The sequence below is a fragment of the Phoca vitulina genome, unplaced genomic scaffold (genome assembly GCF_004348235.1).
Source record: "Phoca vitulina isolate PV1807 unplaced genomic scaffold, GSC_HSeal_1.0 scaffold6, whole genome shotgun sequence".
NCBI classification, from domain to species: Eukaryota; Metazoa; Chordata; class Mammalia; order Carnivora; family Phocidae; genus Phoca; species Phoca vitulina.
Window position 1 is genome coordinate 39,484,471 of NW_022589709.1, and position 23,159 is coordinate 39,507,629.

General features: G+C 35.8%; 1 protein-coding gene across 1 annotated transcript in view; it reads right to left on the minus strand.

The window, feature by feature from the left end:
- The window catches only part of ADGRV1 (adhesion G protein-coupled receptor V1), a 538,587-nt gene that overhangs the window by 388,392 nt on the left and 127,036 nt on the right, over positions 1-23,159 (minus strand). The window contains exons 28-37 of the mRNA XM_032403550.1: positions 20,630-20,845; positions 18,954-19,169; positions 18,032-18,276; positions 16,592-16,773; positions 14,969-15,780; positions 12,093-12,302; positions 6,322-6,452; positions 5,210-5,309; positions 4,186-4,365; positions 3,249-3,412 (exon numbers count right to left, since the gene is read on the minus strand). Coding sequence (XP_032259441.1) covers positions 3,249-3,412; positions 4,186-4,365; positions 5,210-5,309; positions 6,322-6,452; positions 12,093-12,302; positions 14,969-15,780; positions 16,592-16,773; positions 18,032-18,276; positions 18,954-19,169; positions 20,630-20,845 — 2,456 coding nt within the window. The remainder of the gene's footprint in view (positions 1-3,248; positions 3,413-4,185; positions 4,366-5,209; positions 5,310-6,321; positions 6,453-12,092; positions 12,303-14,968; positions 15,781-16,591; positions 16,774-18,031; positions 18,277-18,953; positions 19,170-20,629; positions 20,846-23,159) is intronic.

Here is a 23,159-nt window from a genome sequence, read left to right on the forward strand (position 1 = left end):
AAAGAAAGAAAGAAAGAAAGAAAGAAAGAAAGAAAGAAAGAAAGAAAAGAAAAGAAAAGAAAAGAAAAGAAAAAAAAGTAAGTTAAAACTCATAAAAACAGAGAGTAGAAAACTGGTTGCCAGGGCCAGGGACTGGGGGGAGGGGGAACAAGGAAGGGTTGGTAAAAGAGTACAAATTCAGCTATAAGATAAATAAGGTCTGAGGATCTCATGTAAAACATAGTGACAAGAGTTGACAACACTGTATTATATAATTGAAATTTGCTAGGAGAATAGAACTTAAATATTTTCACACACACAAAAAGATACATATGTGAGGTGATGAATGTGTCAGTTAAACAGACAGGGGGAATCCCTTTCACAATGTATACATATATCAAATCACCACCACAATATACATTTTAAATATCTTACCATTTTATGTATTTCTTAGATTCTACATATAAGTGACACCATGCAGTATTTGTTAATTATACTTCAATAAATCTGACATTAAAAGTATAAACTTACACCTGGCTGTATGGTAAGTTATTAGGTGGAACCACATAAAACTGCTAATATATCATTTTTTCCTAGACTAACACAGTATATAAACCAATCACATAAATACACTAATCTATTTTAAATATAAAGGGAGCAAAAGATTTTAAATTACCTTACTATCCAATGATTGGAATGTGGAATAGAATACCATGAAAAAAATACAGGCTTCGCAGTCAAGAAGACCTAACACCAAATTTTGTAACTTTAAGTGAGTTACTTCAACTTAAAGGCCTCACTTCCCCCATCTTTATAATGGAGGAAATAATAGCTACTTTGGGAATTATAATAATGATTAAAAATAATAAGTATGCAGCACCTGGCCTAGAAAGAGTCCTTAAAATGGATAGCTAGGGGCGCCTGGGTGGCTCAGTTGGTGGAGCGTCTGCCTTCAGCTAGGTCATGATCTCAGCGTCCTGGGATCGAGCCCTGTGGCAGGCCTCCCGCTCAGCAGGGGAAGTTGCTTATCCCTCTCCCTCTGCCCTTCCCCTTGATTGTTCTCTCTCTCTCTCTCATTCTCTGTCTCTCTCAAATAAATAAATAAAATCTTTTTAAAAAAGTGATAGCTATTTGTGATGGTTAATTTTAATACACAATTACTATTAATCACTAGGGCCCAAAGCAGCACTGAAAATAAGGCAGGTGTTCAAAACTTGAGGACTAGCAAAACCCATATCAATTGTGACCAGACAGCCAACAATATTTACATAAAAACCCAATGTGTGTGTGTGTATATGCGTGTGTGTATAATGTCAGTACATACATTTTATTTTATTCATTTTACTTTATTTTATTTTTTAAAGATTTTATTTCTTTATTTGAAAGAGAGAGAGAGAGAGAGAGAGAGAGAGAACAAGGAGGGGGAGTGGGAGAGGGAGAAGCAGGCTTCCCGCTGAGCATGAGCCCGACTCAGGACTCGATCGCAGGACCCTGAGATCATGACCCGAGCCGAAGGCAGATGCTTAACCGACTGAGCCACCCAGGTGCCCCTTTATTCATTTTATTTAATGGAGATGTATTTCCATGTGAAAAAATAGGAAACAGTCTCTAAACTATCTTCTATAATATATACACCAAAGGAAGTTACAGAATCAGGGATGTAAAAGGGACAGTCCCCCACCCATCCCCACTGCTCCTCACTCTCATGCAACCCCCCCCCCCCCCCCCCCCACCCCCCCCCCCCCCCGCCAACCCAGACCTCACTGATTTCTGTATATATAGGCCTGCAGTCTCTTAATCTCATGCTACTCAAGGAACAGAAAAGGCTACAAAGACCTAAGGAGAAAAAAAGGGAAAGTGGAAACCCTGTGTTCATAAAACTAGACTCTGGAAAGAAAAGAAGGGTTGGCTACATAGTTTCTGTTTTAAAAACTATCATGTCTAAGAAATAGTCCATTTATTTACATTGTTATATTAATAGATTATATATTTGAAAGAAGACTTGGTTTAAAGTTTTATTTATCAAATCGTGTGTTCTATGTCATATGCTAAATATTACCTCTTACAGGATCTGGAGTTCTCATACTATTGTATTCGGTCATCATGCAATGGTAATCAAAAAAATAAGAGTTACTAATATGGTGGATGGTTTGCACTACTTATAATTTTGTAAAAGTAAAAAGCCTCTGAGAAAATAAAAGCTTTTCAAAAATAGAACCCTCAAAATACATAGTAATTGAACATTTTTCTAAAGCAATATTTATTCTCTTCCCTCCCACCCACAACATATACCATCTCCTACCCTCTCCATACATACCATTTTCATAAACCTCTTGGAAACGTATTCAGGTAGCTGAAACACTGAGTCCCGAAACAGTATGAGGTTTCACAATATGAAAAATCATTTAAAATGCAATTTCAGCCACCAATGATAACTTTAAGTTTGGCCGTAATCACATTTTATGCCAACAGCCTCTAGTGAGTTTCTCACTGTCTCTAATTTAACCAGTCTTAACAACTAAAATGCTGACCTACATGGATTTGCTGGCCCAATGAATCCTTTGGAATAATCAAAACGCTCCCCCGGAATCTCTCAGGCCAATGCCTATCTTAAAGGGGACTGCCCTAAGGAAATTCTCTTTATCATAAGATGTTTCTTTTTTTTTTTTAATTTTAGTATGTTATGTTAGTCACCATACAATACATCATTGGTTTTTGATGTTGTGATCCATGATCCATTGTTTTCATATAACACCCAGTGCTCCATGTAGTACGTGCCCTCCTTAATACCCATCACCAGGTTAACCCATCCCCCTACCTCCCCTCTAAAACCCTGTTTGTTTCTCAGAGTCCACAGTCTCTCATGGTTCATCTCTCCCTCTGATTTCCTTCCCTTCATTTTTCCCTTCCTTCTCCTAATGTCCTCCATGCTATTCCTTATGTTCCACAAATAAGTGAAACCATATGATAATTGACTTTCTCTGCTTGACTTATTTCACTTAGCATAATCTCCTCCAGTCCCATCCATGTTGATGTAAAAGCTGGGTATTCATCCTTTCTGATGGCTGAGTAATATTCCATTGTTTCTATAATAAAATACACAACAGCAGACCAGCCTATTCAGACAAGAACAGAAACCCCTGTGTGGTTTTAAAAAAAATCACCAAAAGAAATAAGCTGATTTAAAGGCACCAGAATATTCCATCAATTTCTACCTTCTTTGTGGCTATTCAGGTTTAATATAATAATAGCAAAATAAAGAGTTTTACCTCAAGTATGGTAATGTTGATGGCGGCTGCTGTTTCCCCTTCTTCTAAAATCAGAAACCCAACTACCGAGACAAAGTCAACACCTGGCTCAGCTAGGTTTCCTTCTGTTTGGTTCTGTAGACTCAGCATTCCAGGAACTGTGCTATATGTAACATTAATGGCTCCTAATTGAATTGGATGATAAAAGATTTTATAATTATTTAAACTTTTAAAATAATATCATAGCATTAGCCTTTTTACTTTCCTAACGCCTGCAGTAGCTTTGTACTGTTGGCCCCAATTCCTTACTTCTTCCTATATCCTTGGCCTTTACCATGTAGTGGCTCAGTGATGTCCCACTGTGGGCACGGTATACTGCACTGCCTCTCGCCTTGGAGTGTGGCTGTGACTTGTTTTGGCTGTGAGTACAAAGTAAAAGTGATTATGTGTTAGTTCTAAGCCTAGACCTCAAGAGGCCTGGCATGCTTTTGCTCACTTTCTTTGGCCTCCAATGATCCCAGGAGAAGAATGAGAGACATCTGGAGTAGGGCCACCCTTGGCCAAACCCAACATATGGTAGCAGACCCAGAGCCAGCCTATTATTATACACTGCTGAAATTTTATGATTGTTACACAGCATTTCTGTGGGGATAGATAATTACTTCAATCTTTCAGAAATAAAGAAGTTAGGGGCACCTGGCTGGCTCTATCAGAAGAGCTTGGGACTCTTGATCTCGGGATTGTGGGTTTGAGCCTCACACTGGGTGTAGAGATTACTAAAATAAATAAATAAATAAACTTCAAAAATAAAGAAGTTATAAAGTCCTGTTCTGAATTAACAAATATTAAATTTCTTTTCCTGTCTCTGATTTGTGTTAGCAATGGCTTTCATTCACACAAGTAGAATATTAAAAAAGAACCTGCCTAGAAACCCCATTCACTCTAGAGTAACACAAACCTAGAGATCCAAATTCTCTGTTGATGAAAAGCTGAATTGTTATGTTGGCCTCTTGCAGCAAAACAAATCTTGACGAAAGAGCAAAACTTAAAACTCCATGTGGCTCATCACTGGCTTCCACAGTCAGGACAGCTGCATATCCTTGAGCATCAAGCAGAGCAATTCCTGCTGGTGGGACTCCTAAAAACACCAGGGATCACAAGAAATCTAACAGCGATTTGGCATTAACTTCTAGATCCACTCTCTGAAACATATTGAAGTACCCATACAGTGTTCTATTTCATTCACTCTAACAGAAATCTTCAGGTTGACAAACAGAACCTACATATTAGTTTTCTTTTTCTAGATAGTAAATTATAAAATTTTTCACTTGACATATTATCTTTATTATTTACTATAATGCTCGTCTGAATTGTAGACATTGAGGAGACACTGAAGAAAGTACCCAGATAATTTGCTCAAAGTGATTAGATTTGAATTATCTATATAAATGGTCCAAATCCAAATTGGTCTGCTACTATAAATTAATCACAGAAAAATTCCTCCTTTGGAAATGTATTTTATTCCATAAGAAAATATGAAAATTTTTAAAGGTTTTTCCTGAGTCCACAAAGAGAAGTGTTCCCATTTGGAGCTGATTATTTTTCGATCTAACATTTTTATGGGACAGACAATATTTAAAGTTACACTTCAAAAAAAGTAAAGTAGGGGTGCTGGGTGGCTCAGTCATTAAGCATCTGCCTTCGGCTCAGGTCATGATCCCAGAGTCCTGGGATCGAGCCCCGCATCGGGCTCCCTGCTCCGCGGGAAGCCTGCTTCTCCCTCTCCCACTCCCCGTGCTTGTGTTCCCTCTCTCGCTGTGTCTCTCTCTGTCAAATATATAAATAAAATCTTAAAAAAAAAAAAGTAGAGTAATACTTTTTAATTAGTATGCATCTAGTTGTTAAATATAGAGATGGCAAGAATTATTTTTTTCCAAAAATAATAATACACTAGAAAAAATATAAATTGAATTTTGAATTACCTTGTGTCCTGACATCATACAGAATGACTTGGTATACTTCTTTCTCCTCAGGAATGTTATCATCCAACAAATGCACAAATACTGTCTTATTCAATGACCCCTATGAGAAACAGAAAGAAATTCATCCTTCTATTGTCACCGAATACGAAATACTTCCTGCTTTTATTAGATTTATAAATTGTGCATCCAAATACATTTACATTTAAGCAAGCATCCTGTGGCTTAAAAAATAAAAAATAAAAACCACTGACTCATGGGAAACTAGGCATAAAGTAGACAGGGGCTAATTGTGGAGGATCTTGAATACTGAGCTGATGAATGTAGATCTTATCCAATATACGATGTAGCACTACTGAAAATTTAAGACAAAGCAATACATTGGGGGGATTTCTACGGCAGTGGTGAAAAAGAAGGCCGTGTTGCAGAAAAGTAGGTACTAGGAGGCCGTGTAGTTACTCAAGGCAGAGAGTCATGGGGGTTAGCTTAATATTAAGGGAGTGGAAATGAGAAGGAAAAAGAATATGGAATGCATTATCAAACAAGAATTCATATTGAGTGAGTGTGGAAAGGAGATGAAGATGGATTAAATGGTACTGATTTCCTATCCAAGAAATGCTTTTATAAAGTTATTTCCCACCAATTGCCTTCTTTCAAACTATCAGAAAGAGCTTCTAAATGGCACCTCAAAAATATAGTGTGAACAGGACATAAAAAGATATTTGTTTTTAGAGCTATATTTGCTATCCTCTTGCATGTAAAGTTTCAAGACAGTGAGGAGTTAAGAGAGAAGGACAAGCACTACCCATCATGTTTGGAACGACACAGTGGACACCAAAAGTGGGAGGCCAGGAGAGAAGCAAGAGAACTTGGCTCAAATACAAAGTTGACATTTGCTGTTTCCTTCAAGAAGATCTGCCATGTACATAGGAGAAAAAAAAAACCCACTTTTTAAGTCTTAGAACTTCTCTGAGTAATGTTCTTCCTCTAGCTTTCTGAGCAAGCTCTCCCATCACTCTCTGTTAAATGTTGTTTTACACAGAGTTTTCCCATTTTCTTCAAAATATACTGTCTTCTCTACATATTTGTGTTAAATCTTTTCTTTGTGGTATTACCTCAGGAAAAAAGAGTTGTCCAGTAGAGTTAGCAAAATTGAGTTCTAGATTTTGCCCAATAATTTTCCAGCTAACAGAAACATTTCCTCGACCAGGGGGTGTTCTTACCACATGGAATTGCAAAATTTCTCCTGCAAATGAAATGTACAGATTGATAAATGTTTAATGGAAAATAAACAACATTTGAATTCAACAAAACCCAAATCCCAAACATGCAACTATTACAGCACCTTTTCCAAGAACATTACAAGGCTGTTCTGTTTTGGACTTTCCAGAAGCTTTATACATGCTTATTGTTTATTAACACAGGGATCCCACTTTTAAATACTTTCATTTAGTAGAACTTCAGCAAGTTCAATATGTAAAATTTACCAAAAGCACATGCTAAAATGGGAAACACAAACTTTTATACACTCCAAAACATGCATCAGAACATAAATGTTCTGTAAATTAAAGAAAATAATAAAGTCCTTATGGTCAAAACTAGTAATAGCACAAGTAAATTCTTCTTTCACTTCTCAAAAGGACACAAATTCCTTACACTGATATGCAATGTGATTTTACACAATGCATGCATAAAAATGCTTGCAAATACCTGAAAATCACATTTCTTTAAATTGTAACTTACATATACCATCAATGATTTTGTTTTATAAAAAGAAATACAAAGGAAAGTTGTCAAATTTGTACGTGAGCCTCTGTAACTTCACCAAAGTTACAGTTTTCCTTCCTGGGTAATTGAGGTATTTTAGACACTTTATACTTTTCATTCCTGGTTTTTCTCCTCACATAATACTTTGTAAAATTGAAGAAAATCATGACAATCATTTCTTTTAAACCGCTGAAAGTGGAAAGTAAGTTCCTAGGGAGTATTGCTGATGGCCACGTAGCTTGCTGAAAATACACTCAATTCAAAAGTCTTACACGATGCCAAGTAGTGCCAACACACTAAAATTTTCATACTAAATTTTAGCACACGTAACTTTAGTGCAATGAATTATTTTGGAAGTGGAAAACATAAGAAGGCAAAGCATCAGAAAGACTTTTAAATAACATTTCCTCAGACACTTCAATGTATACATTTTTAAGTGTTTCATTACAAAAAAAATTAATCACCATTACAGTAGTAGACTATGTCTTGGATTTTTTTTTTTTTTTACCATATAGGGACTGCTAGTTAGAAATCAGATTGTCTCAGGGTGACTAAAAGCCTGTACAATCAGCCATAATTGCCAAAATTTGTGTTACTTGTATAATTCATATGAACAAACAGAGGCACGACTATGAAATCCTAGAGTTCCTCTATTGTACACCTTGCAGAATTTCTCATAGGGCAGCTTTGTATTAAACAAAGAGTTTATTCCTGAGAGACATAAAGAGAGCCTTGGAGGAATTAAGCACTTTCACCTATAGTGTGGTCTGGTGACACAGGTTTAAAAAGGTTTAAAGAGTCATGGTTTTTCAAATTTTTTTAAGTCACAAAACTTAGTAATACTTCAAGAAGAAAATTACAGAAGTTTGATCAAGTGCTAAAAATGCATTATGAATGCAAGTGGCAAGAAAACAAATCATAGGTCAGTAAAGATCCATGTTGAAGGGGAACCTATAACCATAATAATAAAAAATGGTTGCAAGATTGTACATGGAGATTTGGGAATAATATACAATTAAAAGGTGAAAATAAAAATGAAATGCTAAGGAGAGAAAAAAAGTAAAATCCTCCTACAAACTTACTACATGTAAAATCCTCAAAGTCTAATACCTCAAAGTCAATATCATCTTTAAAAATTTAACAAGTTACCATGCAAGTAACCTGCAAGAAAATATTGCAAGAAACACAATTTGAAATAGGACGTACACACACACACAAATGCACACATAAATAAAATGTAAAGAAAGTACTCCTTAAATACAATCTTGTAAGCCAAGCCTACTGCAAATCATGTGAAAAAAGCATGAACAGTGTGAAAATTTTCCTAATAAATAACCAAAATGGAGGTAGTGACTTTCCTCGTTAAGGAAGACTCTCAGGAACCAGATCCATTTAAAATGTCTCCTGGGAAAAATTACCAGAAAGTTACCTGGATGAGGAGTCAAAAAACAGTTGTAGAAAAGGAGAAACTGAGAAAAAGGAAAAAGGAAAACTGAGAAACAAGTGCTTAGTCTTTTAAATATAAAGGAAAGGATAAAAGGAACATCCTACAGAGGGTAGGTTATAATTTTCATATAAATATTTTACTAGGTGCTACACTATCTTCTTGCGTTTGCCTAGGATGAAAGCCTAAATAGGGCCCTTACCTACAGAAGAGTCTGACAACATACCCAGAAGACCATCTTCATATAAAATCCAGAGTCCACTAAAAGTTGGACTTTTACTCTAAAACAGATGATCTATCATATAGAGTCTAGGCCTAGCCTAATGCAGATTAAGAAATATAAACATAAAATGTATTTTAATAACCCTGAGTATTTTGTCTACTTGTTCCCAAAACAAACCAAGAATTTTTCTAAAAGACAAACATCAACTACACTGTGTGTAATAATAATGGAAAATTAAAACACAGAAAATATATTTTAGTAGATACATGTATGCACGCTATACATGCGCCATCCAAATTAACTGCCCTCTACAATAGACAGAAAATGATTTAAACTAATTATAGGGACATGAATAGTGTGCAACACAAACTATCAATATAAATAATTAAGAAAAAAGTTGAGTGTTTCTAATATAGCAGCTCTGTATTTTTAAAAAGAAATGCATTTCTTGTTCAAGTTTTTGCCTAAAAAGGATTCAAACTGTCTCTGTTAAAAGGGCAAATTTTTAAATCCATTGTCTATGACATGATGATTATGATGTTGCTGAGTTGGATGACTGAGTGAAACATCTAACATGGATTTATAAAGGGCACATTTATACATAGTTTTCAACCACAGTAAAAATCTATTGTCCCATATTTTTAAATTTTCCTATTCCATTTGAAAGAAAGTAATATTTACCACTGGGCATCTGTCCAATTGTTTTAGCACAAAAAAGAGAAATAGAATTCTACAGAATTCAGTACATTGTTAAACACTAAGGCAATTCCTCCCCATGAACGGAAAATGTATTCTAGAGCCAGAAGTTCAGCATGGTCCACATTTTAAATCTAACCACATAAATGAAACACCAACACTAGGCCAAAAGCAGTGTTAACATTGTTTAAGACTACATGGCATAATTTTTTTTTTACCATGTTTGTTTAGCAGTTATCTTGAAGAATCACCATGAAGTTTTCATTAATTCACTTTGGTAAACAAATATGCTTGGTACATATTTCTCTGTGCAAGCTTGTAGTAACATAAAAAATACACACAAAATTCTGAATCATTGAGGTTCAACATAATGTTTTTGAAAAAAGAAAATTTAGACTCTAGGAAAAAACTTAGGAATAAAGGTACAGGAAAGTAAGAAAAGGAATAAAAATTCACCCCAATTTTTATTTAGAAAATATGAAAAATCTAGGGAGCACACATGCAAGCAATAAAAGCAATTCAGTGTTTTATTTATGGTACCAAACCCATGCTCATAGAGTAATAAGATAATGCACATTTTTTTTTACCAATAACACATTTAGGCCATTTACTTTAATTACTAATCTTTTTCCTCTTTGCAAAAAAAAAAAAAAAATACAGACAAACAAATTATAAGCCCATAAACAATGCTTTTGAATATCAGCAAAATAAAAATGTTATAAAAATTTCTAGAAAGGCTTATTTGAACTTCTAAACTTATCTTGCCACAAATCGGTAGCAAACACTCTGTGGATGGGCAATGACTTGAGGACCCTACTTTGAGGAGCACTGCCCAAAGACCTCTACATTCTTAGATACTTGCTTCCCATCCCAAATTCTTTAAAATCCTCTATAGTTACCACTGTCTCCTCCAGCCCATTTGGGAATCTAATCTCACTGGTTGCCCATGTTAGCATGAGACACAGTGATTCCTTTCTTTCCGATAATTAATGAAAACACACTCTTATCTTGGTCTCTTCCCACCTCTGGCAGAGCCTTCTCTCTCTCCAAAAAGGTCTTTTTCCTTTCCCAGCACCTTAGCCTTATGTTCCACACAGCTCCATCTTTGACACCTTGCTTTTCTTCCTCTATCCACAAAGATCCTATTAATTCTCCTGAGTTCAACTATTATCTCTAAAAACCTAATTTCCACCTCTAACATGAGATAGAGTCAGGTTTTCTCATTAGTTTGCTTCTCTCACACAAACATTGTTACTCCAAGTCATTATTCTTCCAACTCAAGTCACTTGAAATATTTGCCAAAAGTTCCTGCAATGTCGAGTTCTACAGCAGATTAAGTTCAAGCAAAACATAAGTTCTTCTCACAAATTTCCTTATATTATGGACTTTGGACATAGTGGGCTTTGGTTAAGCTCCACTATGAACAACTGTGTGCTACTTAATTTCTCAGAAGTTCACTCTCCTTATGAGAATATGAGATGTATACCATTATACCCACTTTATAGGACTGTTGTTCAAATTAAGTGTAATAATGGATGTGAAATGTCTGGCATACAGAAAACACTTAACAAATGTTATTGTTGTTGTCATTATTATTAACATTAACTTCTACAGTGACTTCTACTTATATTACAAATAATTTTTTTAAAGTTGCTGATCTGTCTTTAGATTGGACTTAGAGCAACATGTTAGTCGTTTTTACTCACTATTGCTGTGACAACATGAGATTCTGAACCACTGATAAAAAGAAAGAGTGTTGGAAAATAGCCCAGACATTTGCATTGGTAAGTTAAATAAACTCACAAGTTGGGAGTACAGTGAAGTACAAGGTAATGCACACTAAAACATATTTAGCTTCAAGCACAGCAACTAATGAGCTGGATGACCTTGTCAAGTCACCTAATCTCTCTGTGTATAGAATTCTATAGAATTCTATTTCTCTTTTTCTTGCTAAACACAGTTTTCTCATCTGTAAAATAGAAGTCCAAATACATGATCTATATCCTTTTTGTTTCTTCTCTTTCTGAGGTATGGTTATTCTTATTTCTAAACACAGACTATAGTGAAACACAGGCTACTAAATACCAGTTTTATCTCAAACAGACTTATTCAAAGACAAAAAAACACTGCTAAAATGTTTGAAGCAAAAATTAACCTGTACATGCAAAATCCTACATATGATGTAAAATGTTAAGATTCAAGAAAATTTTTATTTTTTAAGAAAAAAATGGACATTTTCTAATTTTTTTCTAGTTTGGCACTTCATTCATAAAACATATCCACACAATATAAAATACAGGGTAAAATATTCTCTAACTACAAACTACTACTTGTTTTGAACAAGAAGCCAATGTTCTATTGTTTAATATCAACAACTACCACTAAGTACATATAAACTTGCTAGGAACTGTGATAAGCACTTTACATTCATTAACTCATTAATCCTCACTAAGAAATCTATGAAGTAAGTAATATTGCTTGTCATTTAACAAATGAGAAAGCTGAGCATCCCAAATTTGACTAAGTTCCTAAAACCACACCAATGGAGGAAGCAAGCTAGAATCTGCAAGGCTCCTAAGTACTTAAACAGTTCATGACAGACCCCTTTCCCAGCTAAGTTCCAGGCATACTAACATACACAGCTCTACACAATGATAAAAGTATATAAAAAAAAAATTGGAAACTTTAAAAGAATAAGCAAAAAATGATCTCTATAGAAAAGAGAATGAATATGCTGAACAAAAAAAGGAACCCACCTTCGTGACCTATGACAGATCTGGAAGCTGTCTGAAAGCTAACAATTCCCGCCACGTTGTCATTGGCCAAAATGTTCACTCTAACGGTGTCGGAGCTGGGCAAAATTCTACTTCCCCCTTTGGTGTACACCAGACTAACTATGATGCTTTCATCATCCTCTGGCTCGGAATCATCCAAAATGGCTAAGATAGCTGTCTTTTTGGTTTCACCTATAAAAAAAAATTAATGGAATAAAAACCAAAGTAACAAAATCACCAACATAGAGAATCCACAAAGGCCCAAAATTACTTCCACTTTAAAAAGTTAAGTAAAGGGGCGCCTGGGTGGCTCAGTTGTTAAGCATCTGCCTTTAGCTCAGGTCACAATCCCAGGGTCCTGGAATCAAGCCCCGCATAAGGCTCCCTGCTCGGCGGGAAGCCTGCTTCTCCCTCTCCCACTCCCCCTGCTTGTGTTCCCTCTCTCACTGTGTCTCCCTCTGTCAAATAAATAAATAAAATCTTAAAAAAAAATAAAAATAATAAAAAGTTAAGTAAAAATATGTAAATGAATATCATGAGCAATATTAGTGTAACTACAAGCAAATGCTCTATGTTAATCTGTATATCCTTTCACATATAAAACACTGTAAATTTTATAATATGGACAGATTGTGAAGGGCATTTTGAATTATGCAAAAATTTAAAGGGTAGAATTATTGAAAAGAATCATAGTTTTATTCCTGGTCTTTAGCCTAGAAAAATGACACAGCTAGGGAAAGGACTTCTAAGGTATGTTCGGTTGAGAAACAGCTCTCTCTCTTGGTGAATGGAGTCTCATTCTCATTCTGGCATTCCCGTGAATAATTTTTTTCAGGTAATCAAGCCAATACCTCCCTGAAAGACCAGGAACACTTAGGGGATGGTGGTCAAAATGGCAAACAGGAAGGGAATGGCAAATTCTGAGTGAAAGAACCGGCCTGAATGAGATGAGTCTTTGGACAACTAGATGAATCAAATACCAGTTTCCAGGATGTGGGCAAATGAAGGAAGGAGGCAGAAGAGGAATTCAAAGGGATGAGCAACAGTGACAAGGCTCAAGAATTCTACTTTTTAATTTGGTCTAGGACCCCACTAGTACATAGAACAGCAGTGAACACCCCTAAACCCAACAGGGCTTCTGCAGTTCAGCCTATTAGCCTCCACCTAATTCTTTGCCACTTTTTGGAAAGAGGACAAAAGGGTGAGATGAGAAAAAGTGGGAAAAAGGAGAAAGGGGATATGAATGCATGTTCTCTCATGACCCTGCTGCATTTCATCAATTCAAAGTATCAAGACTGTCTCAAGAGACTATAGATATATAAGAATCTAGGTTAGCTATTAAATATAATCTATTTTTGTGATGCTAAAGTTACAATTTAAGGTAACACTAATTTTTATAATGGTATTACTTTATATGAAAACTTTCTTTGTAGTTACTAAAGCTGCTGGAAAATCTAACTTTAAATTTTCATCTCCAGTCATCCTCATTAAATTTTCATTATTTCCTTTGAAATAAGGAGAAATGTTACCAAATACCAACCTGTACCGCCAGCTCCACCAAGCATATCATATTCCATCATTACCAAAATCATTTACTAGGAAATAACCATTATAGAAATGTGATATACTATTTTTAAAATTTACTCTAAAACATAATGCTTATTAGACATTTCAAAAAGTATACTACACACGAATCATGATCATGACCCCCAATTACTGTTTCCCAAAATAGTATACGCTAAAAAGTTGAACAAAAAAAGATGTGAATAACACTCACTTCCTTCATTTTTTGGGATATCATGAAGTTTTTATAAGTATACATTTTTTTTTAATAAGAAAAACACTATGCTAAAAACCATATGGAATCCATAATTGCCCAAATCAGGATTTGAGCAATGATCTTAATAAAGATAACTTTCCCCCACCCAAAGATAATTATTTTAAACAAATGAACTTTCCAAACTTCCAAATATTAGATGATTCAACCAGTCCTGAAAAAGAATCAGTGAATCTGACCCTAATTTTAATCTGTGGGCCAAGTTATCTATCACTATATTATTCATGAAAATTTACAGGAGTTATCCCATTCAAGCCCAAGAACATTATTATAAATTGATCTATCCCTAGACTTAATTTAATATGAATGAAATCATCAAAGTTCATACTACTTATACTTACAAATTATTTTCATTGAAGATTCTCATGGGTAAGACATATCAGTAGCTAGGAAACTGAGTATTAACTGGGAAGCTTTTTTACATATACTAGACAAATCAGGATAAATCTTCAATGAAAATAATTTGTAAGTATAAATAGTATGAACTTGGGTAATTTCCCTTACAAAATTAAAATTTGCCTTGAGTTGCCTCTGTTTCCTTATAGGCATTGCCAACACTATAAAGGAATAAAACCCACACATTCCTTGAAAACCTTCTCTTTTTAATAAACTAAAAAAGATACACATCAGCCTATGTATGTCAAGCGTCAACAATTAACAAGCTAACTAATAACTTCTTTTTTAAACCATACTGCACTTGTATATATTAGCAAGAATCCAGGGGTGCCTGGGTGGCTCAGTCGGTTAAGCGTCTGCCTTCAGCTCAGGTCATGATCCCAGGATCCTGGGATCGAGCCCCGCATCGGGCTCCCTGCTCAGCGGGAAGCCTGATTCTCCCTCTCCTACTCCCCCTGCTTGTGTTCCCTCTCTCGCTGTGTCTCTGTCAAATAAATAAATAAAATACTAAAAAAAAAAAAGAAGAATCTACACAGTAAGAATTCTTATGATGAACATTATCATAAAAATTAACTACGATGACTTTGCCAGGGGAAACTAAAATCCATTTAGAACCATCACTTACCTTCAGCAAAAGTCAGAGTATCTCCAGCACCTATAAAATCTAAACCTTCAGTAGCAGTTCCACCAACAACACGCCATTCGACTGTCACCTGACCTAAGCTGCTCCCCGTCCTGTGGATCATCAGCTCCACTGTGGTTTGGGGCTGCTCCTGAACTTCGACATATAAGCCATCTTCAGAGGTATTGGGACTAATACTATAGATCACGAACACTCCAAAGGCATCACCATTTAATGCTATGACAACTGTAGAAGTATTTGGCTGTCCTATGGTTGGTTGGTTTTTAAAACTGGCTGTGATGTTCATGAGGTGAACTTCAAGGAGAGAAATTAGAAAACTCTCATCCATCTCTGGGAAATCATCGGGAAGAATAGAAACTGTGAGATTTGCAAATTCATCACCCTCCAGCATTATGGCCCATTGCCTTGTCACAGGCTCATAGTCACTCTCAGCCACAGCCTGACCACTAAACAGAGACGCTACCCTGGTCATGTTTTTCCTGTAGGTCCAGGAGTCTGAGTTGTTAACCACTGGACTGATCCACGATGTCATCCAAAAACACTGAGGGCCCTCAGAAGCACTGAAAAAAGAGAACGCTGAGCACGCGTGTTCTTTGAGACACAAAGTGGCACAGGTATACTGGGGTTCCTTCATGGCAGAGACATTCACCCAAGTTCTCCACAGCGGGTCAGGCACCCCTTGAATTGGCGATTCATAGTAGGACAGTAAATCTTGACCTTCCTCGACTGCAAGAGCCACTGCATCAATATCAGAAGTACTGTAGAACAACAACAGCCGACCAAAGTGCCCTCCGCTAAAACGTGGAGTGACAATTAAAAGACAGGTTAAGCACTCAAAGCAATCTGTGGGTTACATAGAAAAGGAAAATACTGACTGCAGTTTTCACTTTTTTTTAAGTATATAAAGTAAAAGTACAAACACAACCATGTTTCTTAATTATATTTGTCTTTCAACATTTTATTTTCTCATGCAAGGGAATCTTGCTAGTTTTCAATTAAGCAATAGTTATTCTTAACAAAGCTATAAAGATACCCTGCAAGATATGCAAATTATATCCATTCCACAATTATCAAACAGAATTAGAAAATGAATTTCCATTACCAGATTTCACTGAAACAAGGTAATAATGATAATAGCATGAGTGCATTTTAAGAAAATGTAATTACTTGCCACAAATTCCCAAGACCCCTTATTTTCTATTTCTGAAGGAGTTCAGTGAACTTTACACTGCCTCACACACTCATGGAGAAAAAACAACCTGAAAACCTCCCACATCATACAGCGTTTGAATATTCTTTAATTTGGAAGCTAGTTGTATTTAAGTTCTAATTCAAACAAATCATAGACTAAAGCAATAATTTTCTGCGGTTAGAAAGCCCGATGATGTATAATCTATTTAATCTATTTCACTAATAATAGGTATGATAAATATATTGGGCTCTTCATATTAATAGGCATAATTCAATTAACAAATTACCAAACCTATAAAAGAATTTACATTATATAACCACCACCAAACCTAAATTATTTAATTGCACAAGAGGTCATTTCCCACTACCCACAATACCCATCCCCCCACAGATGCAAGCCATTATTTCATATACCTTCGCCTAACAGTTATGTTAGCACAGGAACTTCGCTCCAGAGGCTCTTGAACGCGATAAACCGACTGAACAAAGGCTACTGTACCATAAGGATTATCATTGGCAGGAATAACAATATTTGCCACTCGATCTAACCCAATAGTACCTCCACCAGAGGCATCAGTTAGTTGTACTTGGATAACCTAAAAATACAGTGAAAATTTCCTTAACAAAATCCCAGTTCTGAAATTAAAATAACAATGATGCAGGTGGGGGACAATCAAACATATAATCCATACAAAGACAAGGACAAAATATAATGTAATATGAAAGGACTCAAAGGAACTCCCCCATTACATTTACAAATCCAACATGTAACAGAATAATACATTACTGACTTTTAATAGTGAAGCACAATTATACATAACAAACAGGTCATTTAAATTCCTTAATATTTAGGTATATAATCTTATAAAATCAATTTTAAGATCTTTATTTATAGTTACCATTTCAATGATACATTTTTATGTCCATTCTATACATTTTTTTATTTAGGGAAAATATTGCATGTATGTTTCCTAAGTAGCTAATCTATTATGCTTTATTTCCCACATTATCTTAAATGGAAATTCTCTGACAAAATTTAAAACAAAAGACATCATATCATAATGCCACCTAAATTTAGAGAGAAGGAAAGAGAAATGTTTTATATCTATTAACTAATATCTAATATTTTAGAACTGAAAAACACAATTAACATTCAAATGAAATGTTATGGACTTCCCTTCTATGAAAATCTGATATTATTAAAGCATAAATGCTATTAAAAGTAACTTAATGACACCTAGGTTTTCATAATACTTGAATTTCATAATGTAAAATTATCTTCAGTTAATATATGTTAGTAATGAATCAACTTTCCTGTTGAGACTATTTTTATTTGCCACCTGGCTTCTTTACCATGAAAAATAAGTATCAGGCAGGTATGTCTAGCATGGTATTTGTCATATAGTAAATTTTCAAAACTACTGAAGAATAAGTAAGTGAATAAGTAGAAAATCAAAATCTAAATTTAATTAAGATCGACTGGCCCACACTCACGCTAAGAGGGAGTCTGGATACAAACAAATGAAGAGTTCATATGGAAAAAATGTATAAATATACATGTTAAATATCTAAAGATATAGATTTAATCATTTAACGAAAATGTGGGGAAATACAACGTAACTATACAAAAAATTAACACTCGTGAGCTGCGATATGGACCAGAACTTTTTCTAGAATATTCTTGTTTTTGTTTATCTGTAAAAATCACTTTTACACTACCATATTCTGAAAGTTCTTGCAGAAATAATTAACTTGACATTCTCTATAAATGCCACAACAACAACCATCTGTTCTAGTCACTATAAGACAAGGTATGATTTACAGTGTCATTCTATACTAGGCCATTCCTCTCACCTCTTCAATCTCCGGAACGTCGTCAGCCAGGACCTCTAACAACAAGGTTTGAATGGTTTCCCCAGGGGCAAAGGTCACATTACCTGAGACAACTCGCAGGTCACCAGTAGCAAGCTGTCCATTAATGGTGGCGACCCACTGAACAGTAACATTGCCGAGTGTCCCAGAATTTCGAATTACTGGCAGGTTTACCTTCACTGAGTTAAACTCAGGTTCCTCTACAATAAGTTTAGTAATCTGAAAACCTGAAGGGCAGAACAAAGTTAATTTCAAATACAAAATAGCGGATTGTTTTTTCCCTTATGCAGTCTAAATATAAATAGCTAAGTCCCCCAAAATCAGAGTAACATGCTGTGATAAACGGTCAGGCCTGCCAAAATTTCCACATTATTATTCATTATGACAGAAGCAGAAATCACAAACTGAGAATCAGGCATTCTATATTCTACAGCAGTCAGGCATGTAGCAGTCATGGGGGAAGTGGGTCTAGTGAGTTCTGTAGCTAACTGCACAGTGCAAGCCTGGTCCAAAGAGTCTGCTGCTATTTTGCTCCCACGACTGATGCTATGCAGGTTCAATGTTCCCAGATTTCCTGCTAATCAAGAAAGCCCAGAAATCCAGATTTTTGTGTAAATTGATGTAAACTAAATTTTTGAAAGAATTGTCTAAGATTCACAAAACACATCTAGAAGCCAGATCTGACTTACAAGCCTAAAAGTTTGTCCCTTCCGTATTTATGCTAAGACGTTGATTTCTTTTTTTAATAACCACTAACCACTGCTAGGGAGGGTGCATAGATATCCCATATATCGGTAACAGCCGGTTAAAAAGGGAAACGTGATCAAATTAATTCTAAGTCTCTAAAAATGAAGAAATGTATGATCTATATCGACAAGTTAAAGACACAAACTAGTTTGGTTACCAAATAATCCATAGGGGTCATCAGAGGCCTCAATAATGATGATCGCCTCTGTTAATGCCCCTAGTTTGGCTCCTCCTGTCGTTTCATTCAGCAACTGCACAAGAAAAGATTCTTCCAGTTCAGGGTAGATGTCATTAATGATATATATTGGCACAGATTTACTGGTTTCCCCTTCTAGCAAGACCACATCTGATGAAGCTATGCTATAATCTTCACCTATAAAGATAAAAATCAAAATGCTAAAACTTATTCCCAAACATGATAATAAACATGCCATACACTAGTAAAATACTATGATCTATCAAATTCCATAGATATACTTGTAAAGCTTTTGTGAGGATACTGACTACATATATTCTAAACAAAAAGATTTTACCTCTCTTCTCAGAAAAAATAGGTTTGAGATCATAAAATAATGAAAAAGACCTCCAAAGGGTGTTCAAGTTTATCCTTTCATTTTTAGAAAGATGTATACATAATATCTTCTATTTGTCATGTACAGACATAGATGATATAGCTATGATATAGATATGGACATACACAAAAATATAGTCATCCATTACCACAAGATAACCCCTTATCCACAAGAGAAAGAAAATGTGCACAATCTTTTAAAACAAAGAACAGAACTAAAATTCTCACCTCACTAGAAAGATATGTTATACTGTTGTACAGATATAGGCATGTCAGCATCATCAATGTTATTGCTGGAAACTATGGGCTTTCCTAAAAAATTGGATTAAAAGCTGCTACTGCATACTGCTCAGGTTAGCAGCAGCTTTGTTTCTGGTCAAACAGTGGGAAGGGAAAGGAGAGAGTCTTATGATGCCTAAGGGCTAATTTCTGAGAACACTGATTCATCCCCACTGTTAGGCAATGTGTAGGGCCCCCTACAGACAGTCAGACATTCCTCTAGGCTACCCACCCTGCATGCGTGCACGCACACACGTACACCAACCTCCCCCCCCAAAACTAAGGGAACAGGTGAGCCTGGTTTACTATCTTTTCAAACAAATATCATTTATTTCAAAATATCAAGTGTGTTATCCTATCCATTCACACTCATTTTCCTTCGAGTGCATGCTAGAAAGATTCTAATTGAGTAGCTCTCGGGCAGATCTCCCTCTAGATGCTGTAACTGCACCAATAAAAAAGGCAGTCTCCTAATGTTTGCATTTGGCAGTGAAATCATTTTGCTTACATAGAATAGTTAATGCTAGCCATTGCCTCATCCACATTTTTCATAAATAAATAAACAAGCAAGATAAATGGGTTGAGAGGCAAGACTATTGCCAAGCACTGCAACCATGTGGCTGCACATTTTATCCTGCATTCCTTGGGATCATTTACACATGAATCCCTTTCAAATAACTAAAAAGTACACACAGAGAAAGCCTAACAATACTTTCCCTAGTTTACTTTTCATTGGTTTGTGCATATTTTGGTCATTTTAACTTTAAAATTCATATACAGTTTTGCTAACATTTTTCAAAAATTCTACAAAATCAGTGTCATAAATACATGATAAAAGCTCTACATTTATGCCTTTTAAAAGATGCAAGAGAATTATTGCTTTCTGGTAGATATTTCTAGCTACATCTGTAAGTGGCTTTTGTTAATTAAGGATGTAATTTCCCTCCAAAACACTTCACTGCCCCTTGGATGTCTTTTCTCACCCGCAACTGCAGTTATTGGCACGGCTTTAAACTTCACAGAAACGTCTGCAAATGATCCTCCTGCTCTAGTCACATTGATAATGGGTCCGACATGATTTTCTGCTACTCGAACAATTGGTGCTGAGAGCTGAAGAGTTCCAAATGCATCATCATTGGCAATGATGATTAGGTGAGCAATAGTTTCTACCTTAGGCCCGAGGCGTGGAGAATTTGGAACTGAAAGACAAGAAAAGCTAATGTATCAAAATTCTACCAAGCGGCCAAAAGTCATCAGGAAACCTCAGCAAGATTCCATCAGCCAAATGGGATCCTCATTTGGTGTTTTTTTCTACTATCTCTGTCAAAAAACATGTACTGACTACTATGGACCAGCACTAATCTAGACACGGAGGAAACAAAAACAAATTAAACAGGAAGTCCCTACTCTCTTGTAGCTTTACATTCTAGAGAGATTGTTATTATAGAATCTTTAGCAAAGGAATAGTTATCCTACAGGAATATTTTAATAAGTACTGGAAATTTGTTAAAAGGCAAAAAATGATTACAGTGTAAATAATCATCACTTTACATAATATTACACAGATAATGATGACACCTACAGGATTATGCTCTTCTAATTAGTTACCAGCATGACATAAAATTTTTAAAAAACAGCATTTCAGTTACAAAATTGCGTAGGAAAGTCATTAAGCTTTGTGTCTTCAAAGACCAGCAGCAAATCATTATACTGTAATTAAATTACTGCCTCTCTGTTTCCCTGTCCTTGCTCACAAACCCATTCCTTTCTCCCATCTTAGTTAACAGTCATTCAACTGCCTTGTCCAGAATGTAAAGCCAGCCTCAATGCTACGCCAATGCTGATACTTAACCAACTGAGCCACCCAGGCGCCCCATCCCCAATGCTTATACAATAAAGTGTGCTCAATACTTTCAAGGCTCTCTTCTCACTTTCCACTGATTTTAGAGACAGCAAAGCTTGTTTTGAAGGCATTTAGGACCTTCCACAAACTCTCCCTAAATTATTTTCTAGGTTCAATTCCAACCAGCACCCTTGTGAAAACAACATAAAAAGTGACCTTTTTTTTTATTATGTTATGTTAATCACCATACATTACATCATTAGTTTTTGATGTAGTGTTCCATGATTCATTGTTTGCTTATAACACCCAGTGCTCCATTCAATACGTGCCCTCTTTAATACCTATCACCAGGCTAACCCATCCCCCCGCCCCCTCCCCTCTAGAACCCTCAGTTTGTTTCTGAGTCCATAGTCTCTCATGGTTCGTCTCCCCCCTCCGATCTCCCCCCCCTTCATTTTTCCCTTCCTGCTATCTTCTTCTTTTTTTTTTTTTTAACATATAATGTATTATTTGTTTCAGAGGTACAGGTCTGTGATTCAACAGTCTTACACAATTCACAGCACTCACCATAGCACATACCCTCCCCAATGTCTATCACCAGCCACCCCATCCCTCCCACCCCCCACCACTCCAGCAACACTCAGTTGGTTTCCTGAGATTAAGAATTCCTCATATCAGTGAGGTCATATGATACATGTCTTTCTCTGACTACTTATTTCGCTCAGCATAATACCCTCCAGTTCCATCCACGTCGTTGCAAATGGCAAGATTTCATTCCTTTTGATGGCTGCATAATATTCCAGTGTGTGTGTGTGTGTGTGTGTGTGTGTGTGTGTGTGTGTGTGTGTATACACATATCTTCTTTATCCATTCATCTGTCGATGGACATCTTCGCTCTTTCCATAGTTTGGCTATTGTGGACATTGCTTCTATAAACATCGGGGTGCATGTACCCCTTCAGATCCCTACATTTGTATCTTTGGGGCAAACACCCAGTAGTGACCTTTTAACACAGATGAAGCATCAACAAACTCTTATTAGCAGTAAACAATTTTGAGTTGATATTTAGAATATCTCTAACAATTGTTGTATTTGGAAATACGTGATAATAAAATTTAACATTTTCTGACAATTTAATCTAAAAACAATAACACCATTTAATTTCAATTAATGAGACCCACAGACTATGCTAAATTAAATCAGTTAAAATAAAAAAAAATTATAAATCAATATGATATAATTAAATTCAACTAGATTAGAAAAGAATTTGCCAGACATTATTCTAAGTACTTTTCTTGTATCAAGTCATTTAATTCCTATACCATCTCTATGGGGCAGGTAACATTGTCCACATTTTACCAATGACTAACCAGGGGCACAAAGATGGTGAGGAAGTCACATAAGGTATCATGCTAGTACCTGGTAGACATATCAAGAGGCATTCTGTAAGAGTTTGTCTAATCTCTTGCTCCCTACATACAATTCCTCATCAAACCAGGTATAAAACCTTCAATTATCCAAACCGTTCATTCTGTGCTATGCTCTTACCCAGGTGCTGATCACCAGTCTTCTCATACTGCTTTTCTCAAAGTTAATGATTATACTCGGAGTACAGTAACAGAGACCTTATCAGGTCCTACACTGATTTTGCCTATTAAAATTTAGTCAGT